The sequence below is a fragment of the Rhineura floridana genome, chromosome 5 (assembly GCF_030035675.1).
Source record: "Rhineura floridana isolate rRhiFlo1 chromosome 5, rRhiFlo1.hap2, whole genome shotgun sequence".
NCBI classification, from domain to species: Eukaryota; Metazoa; Chordata; class Lepidosauria; order Squamata; family Rhineuridae; genus Rhineura; species Rhineura floridana.
In genome coordinates, this window is record NC_084484.1 from 60,617,277 (window position 1) to 60,636,643 (window position 19,367).

At 41.1% G+C, this 19,367-nt stretch overlaps 1 protein-coding gene across 9 annotated transcripts in view; it reads left to right on the top strand.

Annotated features, from left to right (window-relative positions):
- The window catches only part of INPP4A (inositol polyphosphate-4-phosphatase type I A), a 70,829-nt gene that overhangs the window by 31,563 nt on the left and 19,899 nt on the right, over positions 1–19,367 (top strand). For 4 of the 9 annotated variants that reach the window (XM_061626902.1, XM_061626904.1, XM_061626903.1 and 1 more), the window contains 7 exons: positions 467–650; positions 1,819–2,037; positions 3,213–3,477; positions 9,019–9,051; positions 12,014–12,186; positions 13,523–13,646; positions 15,223–15,349. In XM_061626902.1, coding sequence (XP_061482886.1) covers positions 467–650; positions 1,819–2,037; positions 3,213–3,477; positions 9,019–9,051; positions 12,014–12,186; positions 13,523–13,646; positions 15,223–15,349 — 1,125 coding nt within the window. The remainder of the gene's footprint in view (positions 1–466; positions 651–1,818; positions 2,038–3,212; positions 3,478–9,018; positions 9,052–12,013; positions 12,187–13,522; positions 13,647–15,222; positions 15,350–19,367) is intronic. The other 5 variants (XM_061626907.1, XM_061626909.1, XM_061626910.1 and 2 more) reach the window with 2 other exon arrangements.

Genomic DNA, 19,367 nt, shown 5'->3' on the forward strand with positions numbered 1-19,367 from the left:
CTGGGAATTGTAGATCTGTGGGGGGTAAATTGCAGTTCCAGGATTCTTTGAAGGAAGCCATGTGCTTTAAATTAATGGTGTATGCACAGCCCTGGTTAGGACTGTGCTTTTAGTGACATTTGGAGACTCTTCCTTTAAATTCTCATTCAGTGATTGATGTGTAAAACCTACAGTGTCCTGTCCTTGAGTGTGTGTACCTTTTCTATGTGACTTCTGAGCAGTCACCTGGCATGTGCAATGTGTATATTTGCATCCAAAGGCTTACATTAAATGCAGAATTGGGCCTCAGTGGGAGTCTGAATAAGAGACCTTGTAAAGCAGTGCACCTGTTCGTCTTTTCCCATTTGATAGTTAATTTGGAGAAATTCTTTGCCTGCACTTTCTTCTTTTTCAGCATGAGAAAAGGATGGAATTGCAGTGCCTGTTCCTTGGATTAATTTTTTTAATTGATCCTTTTTCTCCCCAGCACTTCAACCAATCCCCAATCAATAGTGTACATACCACAGGATATTATCCGAGCAAAGGAGATTATTGCACAGATAAATACCCTGAAAACTCAAGTTAGTTACTATGCAGAAAGACTCTCCAGAGCTGCCAAGGACAGATCAGCGAATGGACTTGAAAGAACACTTGCCATTTTGGCAGATAAGGTACCTATATCCTACTATAATCTTTCTGAATTAACTGACAATGCCTCCTTGATTATCCTATGTGAATATTAAATTTTGACTGTAAGGTAACATGGCAAGGCGATCTTAGTGGTTCCTTTGTAGTTGGTGAACTCCCTTTCCCTTCAAAAGCCTGAACATTTTCTAGACGTGCTGGTAGACATTTTCATTTTTTATTTTGACTATATTTGATAGCCAGTATTTGAACTTCTAGGATTTCAGCATTAACATTTATCTAATTTTATTAAGATGCATTATTTTACATTGTAACCTGCCAACCATGTGGATGAAGCAAATTGTCCCTGAGATCTACAGTGTTGCGTTTTATGCTTGGGTTGCAGAAGGAGGATCTTAAAAGAAGTGCAATCACTTCCATTGTTCATTTTATCTTTTAAAAATATTTTCTTATATTTAAATAATTTTTAAAAGATAAAATGAACAATGAAAGTGATCATACTTCTTTTAAGAATCTCTCTTTGTGCCCTTTCACCAAAAGGTTGGCTTCTGCAACCCAAGCATGAGACCCGATGTTGTAGATATCAATAATAATATGCAAGAGTGTCGGCAGAAAAGTCATGTTCCATCTTTGCAGGTAATACTAACCATGGCAATATCCCCCATGTTCCACCCAATTAGCTAGGTTGGCCTTACAGGTGGCTGGTTCATATGTAATGCTAAACAATGGTGTATCATTTGAAAGATGAGCCACAGCAAGCCTCAGGATCATGCACTCCTCTCTTCTCCTCCCATGCAGCCACCAGGAGATCAGAAGCTTTCACTACCATTTTAGATTAAGAACAGTTTAATGTTACATCTGAACCCTAAACTGTGGTTCATCTTAAGTAAGTGAAAACAAGCCAGCTTCATAGTTAAGATTAACCACAGTTACTCCACAGTCAGATGACAGAGCAAGCTGAAAATCAATCTAAAACTGAAGTAAAACTCTTTCTGATTTCTTCCCTATATCTGTACTGGAGGGGGAAGTGCATGAGCCCAAAGTTTGCCAAAGCTTGATCTCATAATGGTAATGCGAATTGTTTCGTATTATGTCTGAACCAGCCCATTGTTTTGCTATGAAATGAGAGAACCTAGGTAAAGTTCATGATGTAGAAATAGTTGAAACATATATTGCTGTTTTGATCCTTTCTAGACACGGCAGCTTGTCACTGTCTGTGACTGTAAGCTGCTGGCAAATTCAATACATGCACTGAATGCTGCAAGACCAGATTATATAGCTTCAAAGGCCTCTCCAACCTCTGTAGAAGAAGAGCAAGTGGTGCTAAGGAATGACCAAGACACTCTGGTGGCCAGATGGACAGGAAGAAATAGCCGATCTTCTCTTCAAGTGGACTGGCATGAAGAAGAATGGGTAGGTTTGTTGACTTGAGATTTGATTTCTATTACTGCTATATAATTCTGAAAGCATGAGGGTGTAGTGATACTACATCTATCCATTTTGTAGACGCATTCTCCAATGGGGACTAGGACACCACCTAGTGGTGACATTGTTTCTTCTGTTGCTTTAGGCAGGAAAATGCTGATACTCCACAGGAAGCTGTTGCCTCTTCTTTGCAGTGTCAGTTTGTTTTCATCTCACTAAGTTGAAGCAGACCTGTATTTGCCTTATGCTCTTATTCTGCCCTGTTCTTTTTGTTCAGTATTATAAAAATACACACAGAAATAGGAACTAATTTGGTTGGTCCTATTTCTTAGCAGAGGTATAAAACACAAGCAGCAGAGTGAGAATGTAAACCAGCCCACCTTTCTCTATATAAATAACAACAGACACAATCCTTTAGGTAAAAGAAAAAGAATGTTTACTTACGACCTTTTCATATGTTTAGAAGAACATAGGCTCTAGCTTAGAAGAAAGAAAATATAGGTCTCAGTCCATCTTGGTGTTGGTAATGGATGCTCTTAGAGAGAGCATCATGCCATGCGGCCTCTCTCAAAGGGAGAGGATCAGCAAGTAATGGAGAATATTCAAAATCCCCCAGGCAAAGGAGAAGGAAGTCAAGTAACTAAACCCCACCCATTAGGAAGTTACATCATGGTAAACAGGTACATGGGATATTTCCCAAATATCCCTTAAAGTGACCATGCAATATTAGCCTATTCCAACACTTTTTACTCATTATGAATAGTAGTATTGTTTTTGTCTATTGTTTGTTTGTTTTTTGTTAAATTCTTACAGTAAGATTAAGGGAGTTTAGTGTTTCCCCCCCTCAGTCCATTATTTATTTCAGGAGTGTGTTCTTCTGTCTCTATACCTTCTCACCTTTGATCAAATGCACCTTCATATAGGAGCACTGTCACCAATGCAAAACACTCTTTTGACAGATAGTCTTGGGACTGGGCTCATTGTGTCAATAAGTTGCCTCCTCCACTTTGGGCTTCTTTAACTGCTATTTTGACCTAGGATTCTCCCTGCAGTGAGATTAGAAATAAGCCTCCCCTATTTATGCCCCGTTTCCTCCCCCCCCCCCTTTCTTCCTTTTTAAAGTCACAAGAGCATTTTGTTGGTTTGTTTTTGTTCCTTCCCAGGAAAAAGTTTGGGTGAATGTTGACAAAAGTCTTGAATGCATTATCCAGAGGGTGGACAAACTTCTCCAGAAAGAGCGTTTACAAAGTGATAGCTGTGAAGATGTTTTTCAATGTGACATCAGCTGTTCTAGCAAGAAAGGTAAACGGGATACCCGTGCGTACTGGATAAAGCCAAACGCCTTAAGTGAGACCTCATCATCTTCATCATCCCCATCATCATCTTCATCCATGTCATCCTCTGCATGCCATTGTCCCAGAGTCACAAGTGCGTATGACAGCCATGGCTTCTTCCTGCTGCTGCTTTGCTTCAGCATATTTCTTCACCTTTTCTCCATCATGCTCCATGAGGTTTTCATTAATTGGTGGCTGCCTTTGGACAACCAGATCTCGGCTTAATCATCTGAGCTCTACACAAACTTCATGCACCCACATGCAGCCCATATGCTCCTGCTACGCTCCTCCTTTGTCATGAGCAGGGGAAAAAGCCAGGAAGCTGCACTTAACTTTATCATCAGAAGCAGAAACCTGTGGTTAATGACTTTCAAACAGGCCACGATAGGAAGCCATGGTTTAAAACTGACATCCAGATCATGGCTTGTTTGGAAGCTGTTGGCTGTAGTTTTCCATGTCTTCTGGACTGTAGACTATAGTTAACTGTGGTTTTCTGGCTTGCTTGTTTGCTTGCCTGTGCAAAGTGAGGAGAAGGAGCAAAGGCACTGCATGTGGGTGCATGAAACTTCTGGATACCTTGGCTTCTTGAGTCACGATTTGGCTGTCTGAATATGGCCAAAATGTCAGGTGCCTTTCACATGTAACAGCAGAGATGTGGGGGGCATTTTCCCATGGATTTCTTCCAAGGTGCTGCTGTGATGTTTTAAGGTCCCGCAGCATGTAGTCACAGGGCTTCACTGTCCAGGTCCTTCTCATGAATGTTATATTTGTATGCTGAGCTGCTAGGGTGTTTCTAAATAAGATCAACAGGTCAAACAGGGAGTGAGTGCACAAGAAAAACAAGAGGACTAAGTTGAGATGAGATGACTGTTTTACTTTTGATACTTTTTGGACACACTAAAGTGAACTGGGTGCTAAAGCAGTGACAGTGTGAGACGTTTGAATTCTGTTTTGTGGCTTTGGCAAAATTGCTTATCAGCATTTCCCCTCCAATTCTATATACCGCTGATCAGGCAGTGAAAGCCATGTCAAGGTTTCTCAAGTCTGTTTTTTTTCTGAATTGTAGAATTGTCAGATTTCCAGCTGCAGTCCGTAGATAGTTCTGCATCTTTGCAACCTACCCAACCTCTTTTTCTAAAAGCGTATTAGAATTGGATGCAGATTCTAATATTTTAGGCTTCATTCCTATGGCTGTCATTCTATATAACTCTTCTCCTAGGAGCAAAAAGTGCTTTGCCTCAGAAAGTTTTGAGGCAAACCTAAAGGTAGGCTCCATCTTACTCCCTTGGTTACAGATGGGCAAAGCTGACCCAAGACATTTTGCTTCCTGAGGCAAAGCAGCAAATGGTGCCCCCCCCCTGTCAAGGTGTATAGGACCCAAGCCCAGTAAATTCATTTCTGCACCTGAGGCAGAAAATCCCACAAACACCTCTCTTCATCCCTGGAAGTATCTATATAAAAAAATTATAGTATATCTAATGATTTGCTGCACTTTTATGACATCCCAAATCCATTCCCTGAAGTAACCATTTCACTCTGTCTAATGGTTGGGCCGATCCTGCCAATGTGTGGGTAAAAGTCTCAGTGTAGCTTATTTTAGGCTACCTGAGCTGAGACTTGTATTGAGGACTTCTGGTTCATGGCTTGCCCTTTTCACTACAATTCAGGGGATCAGATATACTGTTTTGCACTTCAGATCCCTACAGCTGAGAGCACTCTGAGTTGGATTCACCCAGTTGAGAGTGGGACATTTTCTGTCAGCCACATTCCTATATATTTGTTGGAGTGTGTGAAATGGATCTTAGGATACTTCTCATGCTCCTTGTTGTAAACACAACCAGACCCACTCAGGAAATCTGCAATCTGAGCATATCTTTAGGTGGCATTGTTGAAACTTTAGGCCTTAATATATACTCCTTTGTGATTTGATCTATTGGTTTGTAAAATGACTGGGGAAGTGAGATTGTGATGCTCAACTGGACCATGTATAGAAAGTCTATCTCTAGTGTGTATCTCATTCCGTCTCCAAAATCAGCAACAACAGTTGAAGCCTGTTCATTGAATTCAACAGAGGTTTGATCAGACCTTAACTCCTCCTTAGGACCGTAGCACCTTAATGTAGAGTTCGTCACAAAGGTTGTCTGACATGAACATCTCTGTAGCCAATATGATGGTTTCACTAGCATAACTGCAGAGCAGAAAACAGGTTAGCTAACATGCAGCTCTTTAATCTAGTATGGGAGACAGAAGATGATAAAGGCCACCATTCCACATCTGGTATTTATATTGGTATTCCCTACAGCAGTTATGAATGCTACATGAATAGAATGCACCTTTTCAACACATGTCTGGATGACCTGATTAGACCAAGTTCCATATGTACACTGATGTTGAAAAAACCATGTACACTTGTGTGTAATGTCTACATATTTGTTACAGAAACACAGGTGCAACACTGATTCCCCCCCCAATGGCAATTATAGTGTGTAGTGCTGCCCTAGCAAATTCTTTGTCATGTTACATAGAAGGATACATTAGAACTGAATAGTTTCTTCCTTCATGGAGAAGGGAAAATGTAATACATGACATTTCAAAATAATTTGTAAAACAATGCATTTCAGAAGGCGGCTGAAAGCTGCCTTTTTCATACTTTTTTCATTGTGTCCTTACAACAATTTTGTATTTATGATTTCACAGCCATTTCATAATTACTGTTTTTGAGGCACAGTGTTTTTTTTTAAGTATACAGTACTACTATCACATTAAATAAATGAATGTTATCTTTTAACTTGTTAGGTTATAGAACTGGATGTGTAAGTTTTGTTGAACCTTCTAACCTGTAACTTTTTTGTGTTTTAGTTATTCATTCCATATGTTGTTAGGAATTAGCAAGATACAAGAATGGTTTGTTGATCTCTATGAAATAGCTTATATGAGAACTAATGACACTTCCACTGTTTGCAGATTGAATTTAAACTAAACTTGTACTGCTTTTTTTAAAGAAGCTGTGTGAGAATGTATGTGGGCAAAATATATTGACTGAATCAAATTAACAAAAGTGGTTGCTAAAGACTGCTACGATTGTTCACACCGGAGTGATTAAGAAATGGATTTCACTCAGTACCACCAGCATCTATTATACAACACAGGGCTGTATACTTTTTGCATGTGACAAACCTTCTCTGCACATTCTTCAAATATTGCCTGATAACGTATTGGCTGAGAACCACTGAAATTATGAATCAACATGTGTCAGTGCCTACCACATTCAGCTCAAGCCGTGTCTCATCACATTTATGTTAACATGCACAGAGGTGCAATATGTTTTCAAATCAAGTATTTTAATTTGCAAACAAAAGCATATTGAGATGCTAGAACGGCTTCACGTGGAATGTGCTGAAAACAGGTTGTTTTTAACTTTATTATTTATAACATGCCTGTTGTGCCAGGTACTATACAAGTCAAAAACAATCCAAGTCCCTGGCAAAGGCTTATAGTCTAAAGATACAGATTATGGTGGCCTTTGGCTATAAGTAATCAAGTTTGTAACACATCTATCAAACGAGGTATCAAAAGGGTAGAGTACATGACGGAAATAACTTGGGGGATTTTTTTTTCTTTTTTTAAAAAAGTGCTACTACCATAGATGGAAACTTTCCCATCTATTGGCAGTCTTAGGTGTAAGTAAGCAGGTGAAGTAAGAATCAGAGGAGCAGAGAGAATGAGTTGGAGAATGTCAAGGGAACAGAGAAGGAAAAGATAGAGCATGGAAAGATTTAAAAGTGATGAAGCAGCTTATATTTGAAATGTGAATGGGAACAGGGACTCAGCCAACACAAAGAGCATTAAATGAGGCAAATTATCTTAGGTAGTGGTCATAGACTATTCTGATATGAGCTTTGGCCATATGATTGATGGATGAAAATGGACTGCCTTCAAATCAATCCTGATTTATGGCTACCCTATGAATAGGGTTTTCATGGTAAGCAGTATTCAGAGGGGGGTTACCATTGCCTCCCTCTGAGGCTAGTCCTCCCCAGCTGGCTAGGGCCTGCTCAGCTTGCCACAGCTGCACAAGCCAGCCCCTTCCTTGTCCGCAACTGCCAGCTAGGGGGCAACTGGGCCCTTGGGACTATGCAGCTTGTCCACGGCTGCACAGGTTGAAGGGCACGTAACCCCTGAGCCACTCACTGTGGGGGTGATCTTTAGCTGGCCCTTGACACCCAGGAGACACGAGCGGGGATTTGAACTCACAGACTCTGGACTCCCAGCCAGGCTCTCCTCCCCACTGTGCTATACCAGCTGTTATATGATTAGATGGAGGCAAATCTATGATGATTTCAAAGAAAGCCAGCACAGACTGAAAAAGCCTGCTGTTGCTTACAGCAAATCTCCCTCTGACTTGAACGGAAGAATTATTCTATCTTAATGCTTGAGAAGATCGAGTTGTCATGTGAGTGAATCCCATACCTATTTTATAAATAGGTTTGGAGAAATGCAAGGAGCCCAAGAGAAGAAATGGAACAATAGTGCTCTTAGATAAGTGTGCTTACAGCACACCTACTACTTTGCCTGGGACCAACATGGGTTACTGTTCAAAAGCATGCTGTTTGTGCAGCATCAAAGCATGTAGTTTCTATCAATTTCTGTTTCCTTCACTGCTGTTTAAAAAGTTAGTTTTGGTATGAGATCTGCTGAAAGTGTTGAGTGCTCAAGAGGCAATTTTCCTTTCCATAGGTTTTGGGGTTTTTTCCAAATCCCCAAAATGTTTTTTAAACTGGGGAAGCTTAAAAGACACCTTGTGGCTTTGGTGGGAGGAAATGAGAGAAGAGACTAGCATATGTTCATATTACCCTGTTGTATGCTTGGCGTAATAATCAGTGAGACATGATCTTCTAGTTGCAGTTAATAGCATATCTTCCATTCCTGTCAGTGGGAATTGGATCCAACGTTAATTTTAAGTTCAGTGGCTTATAAAAACATGACCTAAATATTTTGAAAGTAGTTTAATAAACCTCAGATCAAAATATGGCACGAATCCAAACTTGTCACTGAGTATATAAATTCTCCTGAAGGAGCTGTGCTCAGTCTGTGTTCCCTGAAGAGCTAGCCTATAAAAATACATGTCTTTGCAAACATGTTTGTCATATTCACGCTTCAGATTTTCAGGCATACATGTACAGTATCTTAGATATACACCTAAAAACTGTAATGTGTATAAGAGTTGTTTAGTTCACCCTAAAACTTTTGTCAGTGTTCTGCTTTTCTGGTTAGCTGCTTTTAATGCAAGCCATTAAGCTAGTGGTTCTCAAACTGTGTGGTCTGTGGCTTATATACAGCTGTTGTCAGTGGACCACAGAGAGCTGGTTTTGTTCCAGTGTAGTACTCACTTCTCCTTCTAGTTTCCAAATGCTCAGAATAATTCATAACACAAGGGTACCAAGCTCAAATAGTTGTAGAGTATTTTATGCTAACACAACAAGGAGGAGAGGTGGTCCATGGGACAGTCTGTCTACTGTGTGCCACTGTGCCAAAAAGATGTTTGAGAACTTCTGTACTAAGCATTTCAGTTGCTTATGTTTAAAATATGTTGCTTCCCCTTAATCATGCATGTTGCACCTCCATTTTTGTGCAGATTGCAGTCCCACTCCTGAAGAGTCCGGCCCAGGTATGTGTGTGTGTTTTCTCCCCTCCATTCGTGGTATTTGCTTCTGAAAAAGTGCAAAAGAAAAAAAGTTTCTTTGCATCTGATACAAAGGACTTTTCTTGATGCTAAGTTGTGTGCTGCTACATTGATTGATTGATTGATATTGATTGGTTTAAATGTATTTAGCTGTTAGAGTAATAGGTAGGAACTTTCAGGGCAAGTAAAAAAAGGACAGCAGCACTGATGTAATCTTATTTACTGTCTTTTCCTTCCCAGTGAATTTAGTTACAGTAATTATGTTAATGGGAAGCCATTTTTTAAAATGTACTGCATGGAAAGGCAGTTATATGTAGCTGCTACTGTCTAGGTAAAGCCTAGTGTAAGCTCTCATTGTGTATGGCTGCAGAGTACTGGTAACACTGGATTTAGCCCACTTTGCCAGAGGCTGCAGTGAACCACTTCTCTAATGTGGTTGCAGTTGCTATGCAAAGAGCTTTTATGTGGCCATGGACATCCACAGGGGGGAATTTTGTGCACTCACACACATACACATACCACAGATGAACCAAAATTCACACCTTTCATTTTTTGAAAGACATCCCCAGCACTTGTAGACCCAAGATGTGAGGCAAAATGAGCAGCCATTCTTTTCCTTATTTGCTTTGTGAGAAACTAGCCCACAGAAAACAGGTCAAGTCTCCAGGATTTTGGTGTGGCTGTGATTGGGCAGTAGTGTGTCTATCCAAAGCAAAAGGTAGTAGCAAAGATGGAAGTTCTACCTCTTGATCTACCTCTTAATTTTTGTCTGTTTATCTTGGCTATTTTTGAGAAATTTTTATTAATTTCGGTGCTCTGGAAATGGCAGTGCCTGAGAAACTATCCATGATCACTGTAAAAGAAAAATATTTTTCTCTATAAAAAGCACTTCAGAGCAAATACATCAATAGAATAATCTTTGCTTTTCATTGCATAGATAGATAATCTCTTTTAGCGTACCAGATTATTTTGGAAAACTGCATAGTAAAAAACAGCTTTCTTGTTAAAATAATCCAACCACATTCTGAGGAATAGACCCAAATAACTTCCCCGAGTTTATTTTTTTAGATTATCTGTCTACAATGTGGAACACAGGTTTAAGATACCACACTGCTGTTCTTGTCTTCTATGGTTGTTTAAAACAACTTTCCGTTATTTCTCTTCTTTTGGATGGCTGTCAAGTAACGTAGAGTGCTTGTTCCCTTTTCACTTATATCAAAGACAGTTGTAGTTTGATTATTATTATTTATTGAATTTATATCCCATCCTTCCTCTCGAAGGAGCCCAGGGTGGCAAACTCATCAACAAAACAATTTTTTAAAAAAGAGAGAAACATTACAAAAAGTTACAAAAACATTCTAAAGTCAGTTTCATTTAAAAAATATTCTTTCATCCAACGATCTCTGGGCTGTCAGGAACAGTCTCTTTCAGGTATCAAATGTCCAGGTAAACGGGAGTGTTTTCACATTCCTTCTAAAAGTCAGTAGTGATGGAGCCAGATACACCTTACCAGAGAGGGCATTCAATAAATAGTCACCACTCTCTGATTCTGCTATCTGGAGATACTGGGTAGCATATTTTGGATCTTTTATGCAAAGCATAACTTGTTGCCTCCCTTCACATAAGATGATTTAAACAAAATGAAACATTTGAGACAGAAAGTTGGTAGGTACCTTAGGAGTGGTGATGGACTGATTTTGCTTTGATAATTGAAGTTTTTAAAAAGCATTTTTTTTAAAAAAAGTAGAGAATTTTCTTCTGTTACTCTGTAACTCTGACTTTTTTCCCCTTTACATGCCAAAATTTACCCTTCTTCCCCTAAACATAGTAAAGAATCTGTATGTATTTTGGTGGTAAATGCCTAGTGCTCCATTGTGTGTGTCTGTTTTTCCACAAATCAGTTGCTAATCTTTGTTCTCTTTGTAAGCCAGTGTGACAACTTCTAGATTAGCTTTCCTGCTCCTCATATCACAAATCTTAGAATTTGTCACTCGGTTGCTGTGTTGCATATATTTCTAAGGAATATTCAATATCTAATTGTAGAATGAATGAAAACTGCCAGCCAGGAAAAATGATCATTTGGCATGATGGCCTGGTTCACATGTCGCAGTAAGCCATAGTCTGAAATCAACTGTGGTTTACTGTGAAGAAGCAGCATGCTGGTGTGTGCTGCTTAGTTGCACCCGCTTTGTACCTTCCTTTCTCAGGGCTTATGCTTGGCTTACCACTCATGGTTTGTTTGGGAGAAACAAATCACAAACGCTTGTTTATGCATAACACTAAGCCAGGTGCTCCTTGATTTGTTTGATAGCTCCAATCAGGGTGGAGCAAAGCACGCACACTTGAGCCACATGTACTAGCATGCTGCTTCTTCACAGGAAACCATAGGTTATTTCAGATGATGGCTTACAGTAACATTCGAACAGGGCCAATTAGTTCAATTTATGGCAATAATAGCCTTTGTCTCAATGTGGATGTAACACTCTTCTCTAGAGCTGAGACATCAACTCGACTCTTGGATGCAAATTCCTCCTGCTGTCTCTTTGCAGTATTAACCATGGTCTAGTATTACAGCTGCATTGCATCTGCTAATCGTGACTAATATTAACCTAGGTCAGCTTTAAACAGGCTTTGCAAATCAGTTTCAAATCCTAATTTCAAACTGTGGTTGACCGCTAACCTTGATTAATGCTAGTCATGGTTAGCTTTGGCATAGATGTAATGCCAATTGTATAGCCAATACTGGCAAAGGAGGGAAAAGGCATGCATGAGCCTTAGGCCCATTTCCAGTCACTTAACTATGCTTAAGGAATATGTAGGTTTACATCCTTACCAGATCTTTAAGTTGCAACTGTATTTTCTTAAAAGTTGTTTCTTTTATAATAATGTTCTTCAAAATATTATTTCTTATCATTTACTGCCTTTTCTTTGCTTTTGAAAACTGTAGGCGAATGGAGTGAGGCCCTTTATCCACTGCTAACAACGCTCACAGACTGTGTAGCCATGATGAGCGACAAGGCAAAGAAGGCAATGGTCTTTCTCTTGATGCAAGATAGTGCTCCTACAATAGCTCTTTGCTTGAGTCTTCAGTACCGGCGGGATGTTGTCTTCTGCCAAACAGTAAGCAGTAAAATGGACTTCATATGTTAGACTTGGGATATTTTTTTAAATGGAAGAGTAACTTTGAAAGTAGTGAGAAAGACTACACATTTCTGAATCCCTGCCATCCACTTCACAAGTTTTGGCTGTGATCTCTCCTGAGCCTAAATTTCCCAGTGGGGATCAGTAGTTCAATTCAAGCCCCACTATTCAAGCCCCACTTTCGGTAGGGGTCAGCTGCATGCCAGAGTTTCCGATCAGAACTCTGGGGACAAATTAAAAAGGTGCCAAATGCAAGCACTACTTTCCAAGGAACTATCAAAAGCACACTTTAAGGCTCCTGCTTGTTCATTTGCAGCCACATCTTTTCTTGCGCCGGATCTGACAGCAGATGTGCATGGCCTGGCTAATTTGGCCCATGGGCCAGATGTTCCTCATGGCTACCTTAGGGGTTTGAAGAGTGTGATAGAAGTATATGAAATTAATAAATCATATCAATATTTCTTCCGTTATAACCAGTCCTGTACTTTCTGAAGCAGGTGGGGTAGTAAACTAATCCACAACAGATTCCTTTAAACTTAACAATGTTTTAATACAGGGGTGGGGAACTGGATCTGGCCTTTAATTGGGACACTTAATCTCATTATATTCTATAAAACAGCCTAAACCAAAGCATGATTTGCAGCAATTGCTGTTTGGATGGGCCATTGGGGGGAGCCAGGATGGAAGGGAAACTAGTGCATTTTTCTCCATGTGTATGCACTTTAACCTTTAAAAAGGAAGAAGTACTTCCAGATTCTTCCCAAAAGGAAAAATAGGAATTGGTTTACCTGAGATACATACTGAAAAATAGGGATAGTTGACACGTATGTGACACAACATAGGACTTGGTACTTGAATCTGTTGCTACCTTTTGGCAGGTTTCTGGCTGTGCTGGAACACCCAGGCAGCACAGTACCAGCTATTTGTTCTCCCTGTCTCCAGTGTGGTATAGCATTGTTACATAACTCTATTTGTACCTAGCTTGAAGGGCCAGAATCCCTCTGTCTGTTTATTTCAGCATCCTGTGTGCCTTTGCACTTGGGTGAGGGGTGTTCTTGCCAGAGTTTCTGTTTCCAACTAAATATAGGACACTTGATGTGCCTATTTTTGATTCAAAAGTATCAGTTGCCTTCCATCCTCAAAATTCTCTTTCTAATCGGTTTCTCATTTCAAGTGCATTAAGAAACTACTGATGTTAGGTATGTAGATCCTTTTTACAGTAAGGGTGTGGGTCACTGGTGTGCTAGCCCTGGCATTAGAATTTGGGACTTGTCATGAGTCTTCAGTTACTTCAATTTTCTGTTCTGTTCTGCAGTTCACAGCCCTTATCTGTGGCTTCATTATCAAGCTGAGGAACTGCTTGCATGATAATGGATTTCTGAGGCAGCTCTACACCATTGGCCTGCTGGCACAGTTTGAAAGCCTTCTGAGCACTTACGGTAAAAACCACTGCATGGGGCAAGCTTGCCATACCCTTTTATGACTTCCTGAATTTCATTCAGTGCAGAGTGTTAGCTAGAAAATTATAAACGTCCCCCGAATCAGCAACAAAATGATGTTTAGAATAAAACCATGAAGTAAAGTTGTATTTGATTCATAGAATACTGTGTAACTAAAAGCAGATGTCTATGCATGTTAATGAACTTGGTCCAAATACCAAACACTGAACTATTAGCTCCATGCATGCTGTGAGTTTTCTGAAGCAACAACAGAACAGGCCACATGACAAAACAATTTTGAAACCCTGGGAAGTTTCAGAATGGCTGCCTGCTATTCAAGGGTTGTTTTTTTTAAAAAAAAATCCTGTTAGGCATGCCCACAACTTTGGATGCACTGGATTGTGTCCTCCCTTCAAACAGTGAAAGGACTGATTCCATCACCTCTTTCAAAGGTGAATCTAGTTGACTCTTCAGCCTTACCTTCTCAAGAACACATTGGAAATAACTATTGTAATACCTTGAACATACAGTTGAAACAAATTGCAGGAGGGGAAAACTCTTGAGCAAATTGCCCTGACTTGAATTTGGTTGCAAAAATTCAAATCAATATTCTTCCAATTTGATTTGTTCTAGAATTCCCAAATTATAAATGCTGTTGTTTGAAGGGTTGTTACATTTTTTATTTAAAATATTTTTATACTGCCTTTCATAAAACATGATTCGCAACAAAAAAAATTGTTGAAAATACATTACAGTAATAAATGATTCAGCATCTACAAGTTCAGATAAAATTTTGTTAAACTGATATTGCAATAGCGGCCAGCAAAAGCCTTGGAGAACAAATGAATTTGTAGCTGAAATAACATTGCTGTTCACCTGTCTTCTATCAGAGGAAGGCCAGTCTACAAATTGGGTACCATGACTGATAAATAAAAATAAGGTATAAAAGTATTGAGTCTAGCAAGCTTGATACTGAACATTAAGGCTCTGTTAACAAACTAACTTGGAAGCAAGTTCATTCAAAATCAGTGAAGTTTACTTCCAAGTAAAGGTGGTTAAGATCAGAATGTTGAGATCTAATTTGTTAAAAGTCCTTTTCAAAACCAAATTTCACACTCAAAATTTGATTTAAATCACAAAATTGTAAAGTTCTGAATTTCTCCTTTTTGTGTTTGTGCCAAATTTTCATTTTTGCAACAAGAAATAAGACATCTGCAAAATTATGAGTTTGATGAGTGATGAAGTATTTTGTTAGTTCTCACCTAAGAATATGAAATATATAAGTACACCTGTAAATGCATTTATTATTTGTATTTTCTCTCTTTAGCAAAATGCATGTGGCATATTTCCAGCCTGTGATCCAGGTGTATCAGTTTTTGCAGCCCAACTGACATTGAGAGAATTAGGAGTGTTAACAAGAGTCACTTTGCTTGGGGCTGTGCATAATGAGGGAGTTCCATATGTTACAGTTTTTCTTTGATATTAGTGTGCCTGACTCCAAGTTGATTGGCAATAGCTTTTTTAAAAAAATGTATAAAATACTACTTATAATCCCATTCATATTTTCTTTGTTTAGGTGAAGAGCTGGCAATGCTAGAGGATATGAGTGTGGGGATAATGGACTTGAGGAATGTAACGTTTAAAGTAACTCAGGCCACATCGAATGCATCTGCTGACATGCTACCAGTCATTACAGGAAATCGGTAAAAGGAAAAGGGCAGAGGAGTGGGGGAAGGGAAGTTGTGAATGCAAGTCTTGATTTAAGATAGGACTCTCAAATTTATTTATTTATTTATTTATTTTATTTGTTTCATTTATAAACCGCCCATAGCGAGTGGCTGTCTGGGCGGTGTACAAAAAGGTTAAAATACAGAATATCACAATAAAATCAACTACCAACAGTAAACATAAGCAGCAAACAAAAAAAATAAAAGATTTAAAGTTATAACATTGAACGCTTAAAATGCCTGGGAGCATAGCCAGGTCTTAACCTGGCGCCGAAAAGATAGAAGCGTCGGCGCCAGGGGTACTTCTTCGGGGAGGCTGTTCCACAGTTCGGGGGCCACTACAGAAAAGGCCCTAGATCGAATAACTGTCCTTCGGGCTTCCTGATGGGTTGGTACCCGGAGGAGGGCCTTAGATGCTGAGCAAAGTGACCGGGTCGGTTCATAGCGGGAGAGGCATTCCACAAGATATTGCGGTCCCACGCCGTGTAAGGCGTGGTACATACAAAAGCAAAAACGTGGGCAAATGTATAGTTGTCCAGTATAGATTTTTGAAGCTGATTTTACTGGATGGCACTAAACCTTTGACTTGAACAATTTAACTAAATTAGGCTAGATTTGACCCTAAATTAATATTTTTTAGAATTTGTATTCATATACACACACACACAGAGTAGGGCCCCACTCATACAGATTACTTTCCAGACCCGTGCCGAAAAACGGAACTCCATCAATAGAAAGGCACCCAACGCCCGAAAAACGCCGTAAAAGCGGAACTAGCACCGTATGAGTGGGGCCTTACTCTAATTGAAAACCGCCGTATTAGCGAAACACCGAAAAGCGGGCCAACGAAAAGCAGAGCCCTACTGTGTATGTATGTATGTATGTGGGTGTGCATACGCACACACACACACACACACACACACACACATCTACATACACACACAAGGTGTGACACAAATTGGCCTGCTTCAATACTATTTTGAAGAGAAAGCAAATTTTTTCAACACAGGCATAGGATGTTGTCATGTGGATCTTCCATTAATAAGATGGCCATTTCCTGCACTGCAATGCAGTTTTATTTTGTGCTTGAGCTTTCAGGGAAGTGTTGCCTTTGTGGTTGGACTTCTCTGTTCACTCAAAATACTGCAAATGTGATCTACAAATTTTCCTTTCTGCTTATTCCCTGAAAGTGGAAGATAGTAGCCCTCTTTGGGTGCCTAATCCAGATAGAATAAATGTGGGGGAAGACAACAGGATTGCAGCAGCAATCCCCACTCCTGATCTATGCTTTTTTTTTTTTAAGGTTAAAATAGAGACCGAGTGTATACAGCTATACATAACTTACCTTACAGGGTGGTTGTTAGGATTTCAACTGGATAATGCAGGTGAAGCACTTGGAACATTTGAGTGCTATGCAAATGTCTATTTTAATTATTACTGTTATTAGTACCCTGTAAGAACAGTCAGAATCCCTGATTTCTTAGAGTTCCTGATCACACAGAGAGAGCCCAACAGACATAGATTTGTATGACGCTATGCTGACCTTAAACTAAGTGCACATTGGTCAGGAGCAAAGACTGTATGCTTTATCTTGCCCCCTTCCCTATATATATTCAGAAACTAGGGGCTGCCAACCCTGCTCACTTCGCTCACCAACACTGCCTACACCCCACCCTAGAGCACCCCCAAAGCTTCTCCCCACCCCCTCTGCCAGGTGCCCCCAGCCATCTCTCCATCCCCTCTGCCATGCTACCCCCTACCACTCCCCCCACTGACTCTGCCAGGTGCCCCTCCCCGTTCCACCACATCTTCACCAACCCAACCCCACCAAACTGGTCGCCAGAGCCTCCCGCAAGCACACTGGTCGCTGAAGCTCTTCCCTCTCCTCCCCCTCCAAGGGTTACCAAACCTAGCCCCACCCCCATGGGTCTCCAAACTTGCCCCACCCCCTCCACAAATCTCCAAAACTAACCCCTACCCCTCCAAGTGTGTCTAAGCCTCCCCCACCCCCTCCAAGCCTCCCCCATCCCCTCCAAGTGGCTCCAAACCTACCCCCTCCACAGGTCCCCAAACCTCCTCTCTTCCCCTGCCCCCTCCATGGGTCCCTAAACCTCCTTTCTTCCCTCACCCCCTCCATGGTCCCCCAAACCTCCTGTCTTCCCCCTGCCCCCTCCATGGACCCCAAACCTCCTCTCTTCCCCCGCCCCTTCCACGGCTCCCCAAACTTCCTCTCTTCCCCCGCCCCTTCCACGGCTCCCCAAACTTCCTCTCTTCCCCCGCCCCTTCCACGGCTCCCCAAACTTCCTCTCTTCCCCCGCCCCTTCCACGGCTCCCCAAACTTCCTCTCTTCCCCCACCCCCTCCATGGGCCCCCAAACCTCTCTCCCACCTTGCCCTCTCCTCAGGTCTCCAAACCTCCCCCCTACTCCCCACTTACCTTATGGCCTTGCTGCTGCTACTTCTTGCTCGCCCGCTAAGTCTTGGCTAGGTTGTGGCTAAACCCTGGCTGGGGCTGGCTAGACCCCACCCCCTAGGCTCCTGCTGCTGCCCCTCTTGTCCATCGCTGCCCCCTCTCCTCACCTCACTATTGCAGCCAAGGTTTGCCTCTCCTTCCCCTCCTCGCCTGTAAGTGTCATGCTTCCTGTGAACAGAAGCATTCATCGGTAGCATGATGCATACAAAAATATAGTAAAATAAGTAGAAAAAGTCTCATGTAGGAATCCAGTTAGCTTTGTACATAACAATATACAGTATGTTCTGTCTCTAGCTCAGTATAGGCTGCATCTGTACAAAGGTTTTCACCCAACGTTATGGCCAGAAATGAAAACTTTACCCTTGGATTTGTAATTCATGCTTAGGACCTGTCAAAAAAGGTGGTGTTTGTAGAGATTTAATACCAGCTATAGCTCTGTGGCAGGGTCATAGCTCAGTGGCACAGCATCTTCTTTGTACACAGGATATCCCAGGTTCAGTCCTCAACATCTCCAGGTAGGGCTGGGGATATTCCTTCACTGAAACCTTGGAGAGCTGCCAGTCAAGACAGTACTGAGCTAGATGGACCAATGGTCTAACTTGGTATTTATTTATTTATTTATTTATTTATTTATTTATTAAATTTATATACCGCCCGACTAGCAATAGCTCTCTGGGCGGTGAACATAAAACAGCATAAAAATACAATAAATAACAAAACAATACTAAAATACAAGCAACAATCCAACACAGTAAATATTTTTAAAATTAAATCAGTGTAACTTAAAATGCTTCAGAGAATAGGAAGGTTTTGACCTGGCGCCGGAAGGAGAGCAGAGTCGGCGCCAGGCGTACTTCCTCAGGGAGACTGTTCCATAGTTCGGGGGCCACCACTGAGAAGGCCCTAGATCTTGTCATCACCCTCCGGGCCTCCCTGTGAGTTGGAACCCGGAGGAGGGCCTTCGTAGCAGAACGTAGTGCACGGGCCGGTTCATATCGGAAGAGGCGTTCCGCAAGGTATCGTGGTCCCGCACCGTATAAGGCTTTATAGGTTAATACCAACACTTTGAATCTAGCCCGGAAACATATTGGCAACCAGTGCAAGCTGGCCAGAACAGGTGTTATATGCTCGGACCGCTTGGTCCTTGTCAGCAATCTGGCCGCCGCATTTTGCACTAGTTGTAGCTTCCGAACTGTCTTCAAAGGTAGCCCTACGTAAAGCGCATTACAGTAATCCAAACGTGAGGTTACCAGAGCATGTACCACTGATGTAAGGTCCTCTTTACTCAAATAGGGACGTAGCTGGGCTACCAACCGAAGTTGGTAAAACGCATTCCTAACCACCGAGGCTACTTGAGCCTCAAGGTATAAGACAGCGTCTTATGTTCTGGCCAATCTTCCTATAGGGCAGTAGTTTTGCCAAGTACAAGAATTACAGCATCCACAGAATAAGTTGAAGTTTCCCTTCTTTGAGCTAAATCCGGTTACTCTAGAAATGGGACTGATTGAAGATGGATTTCAAT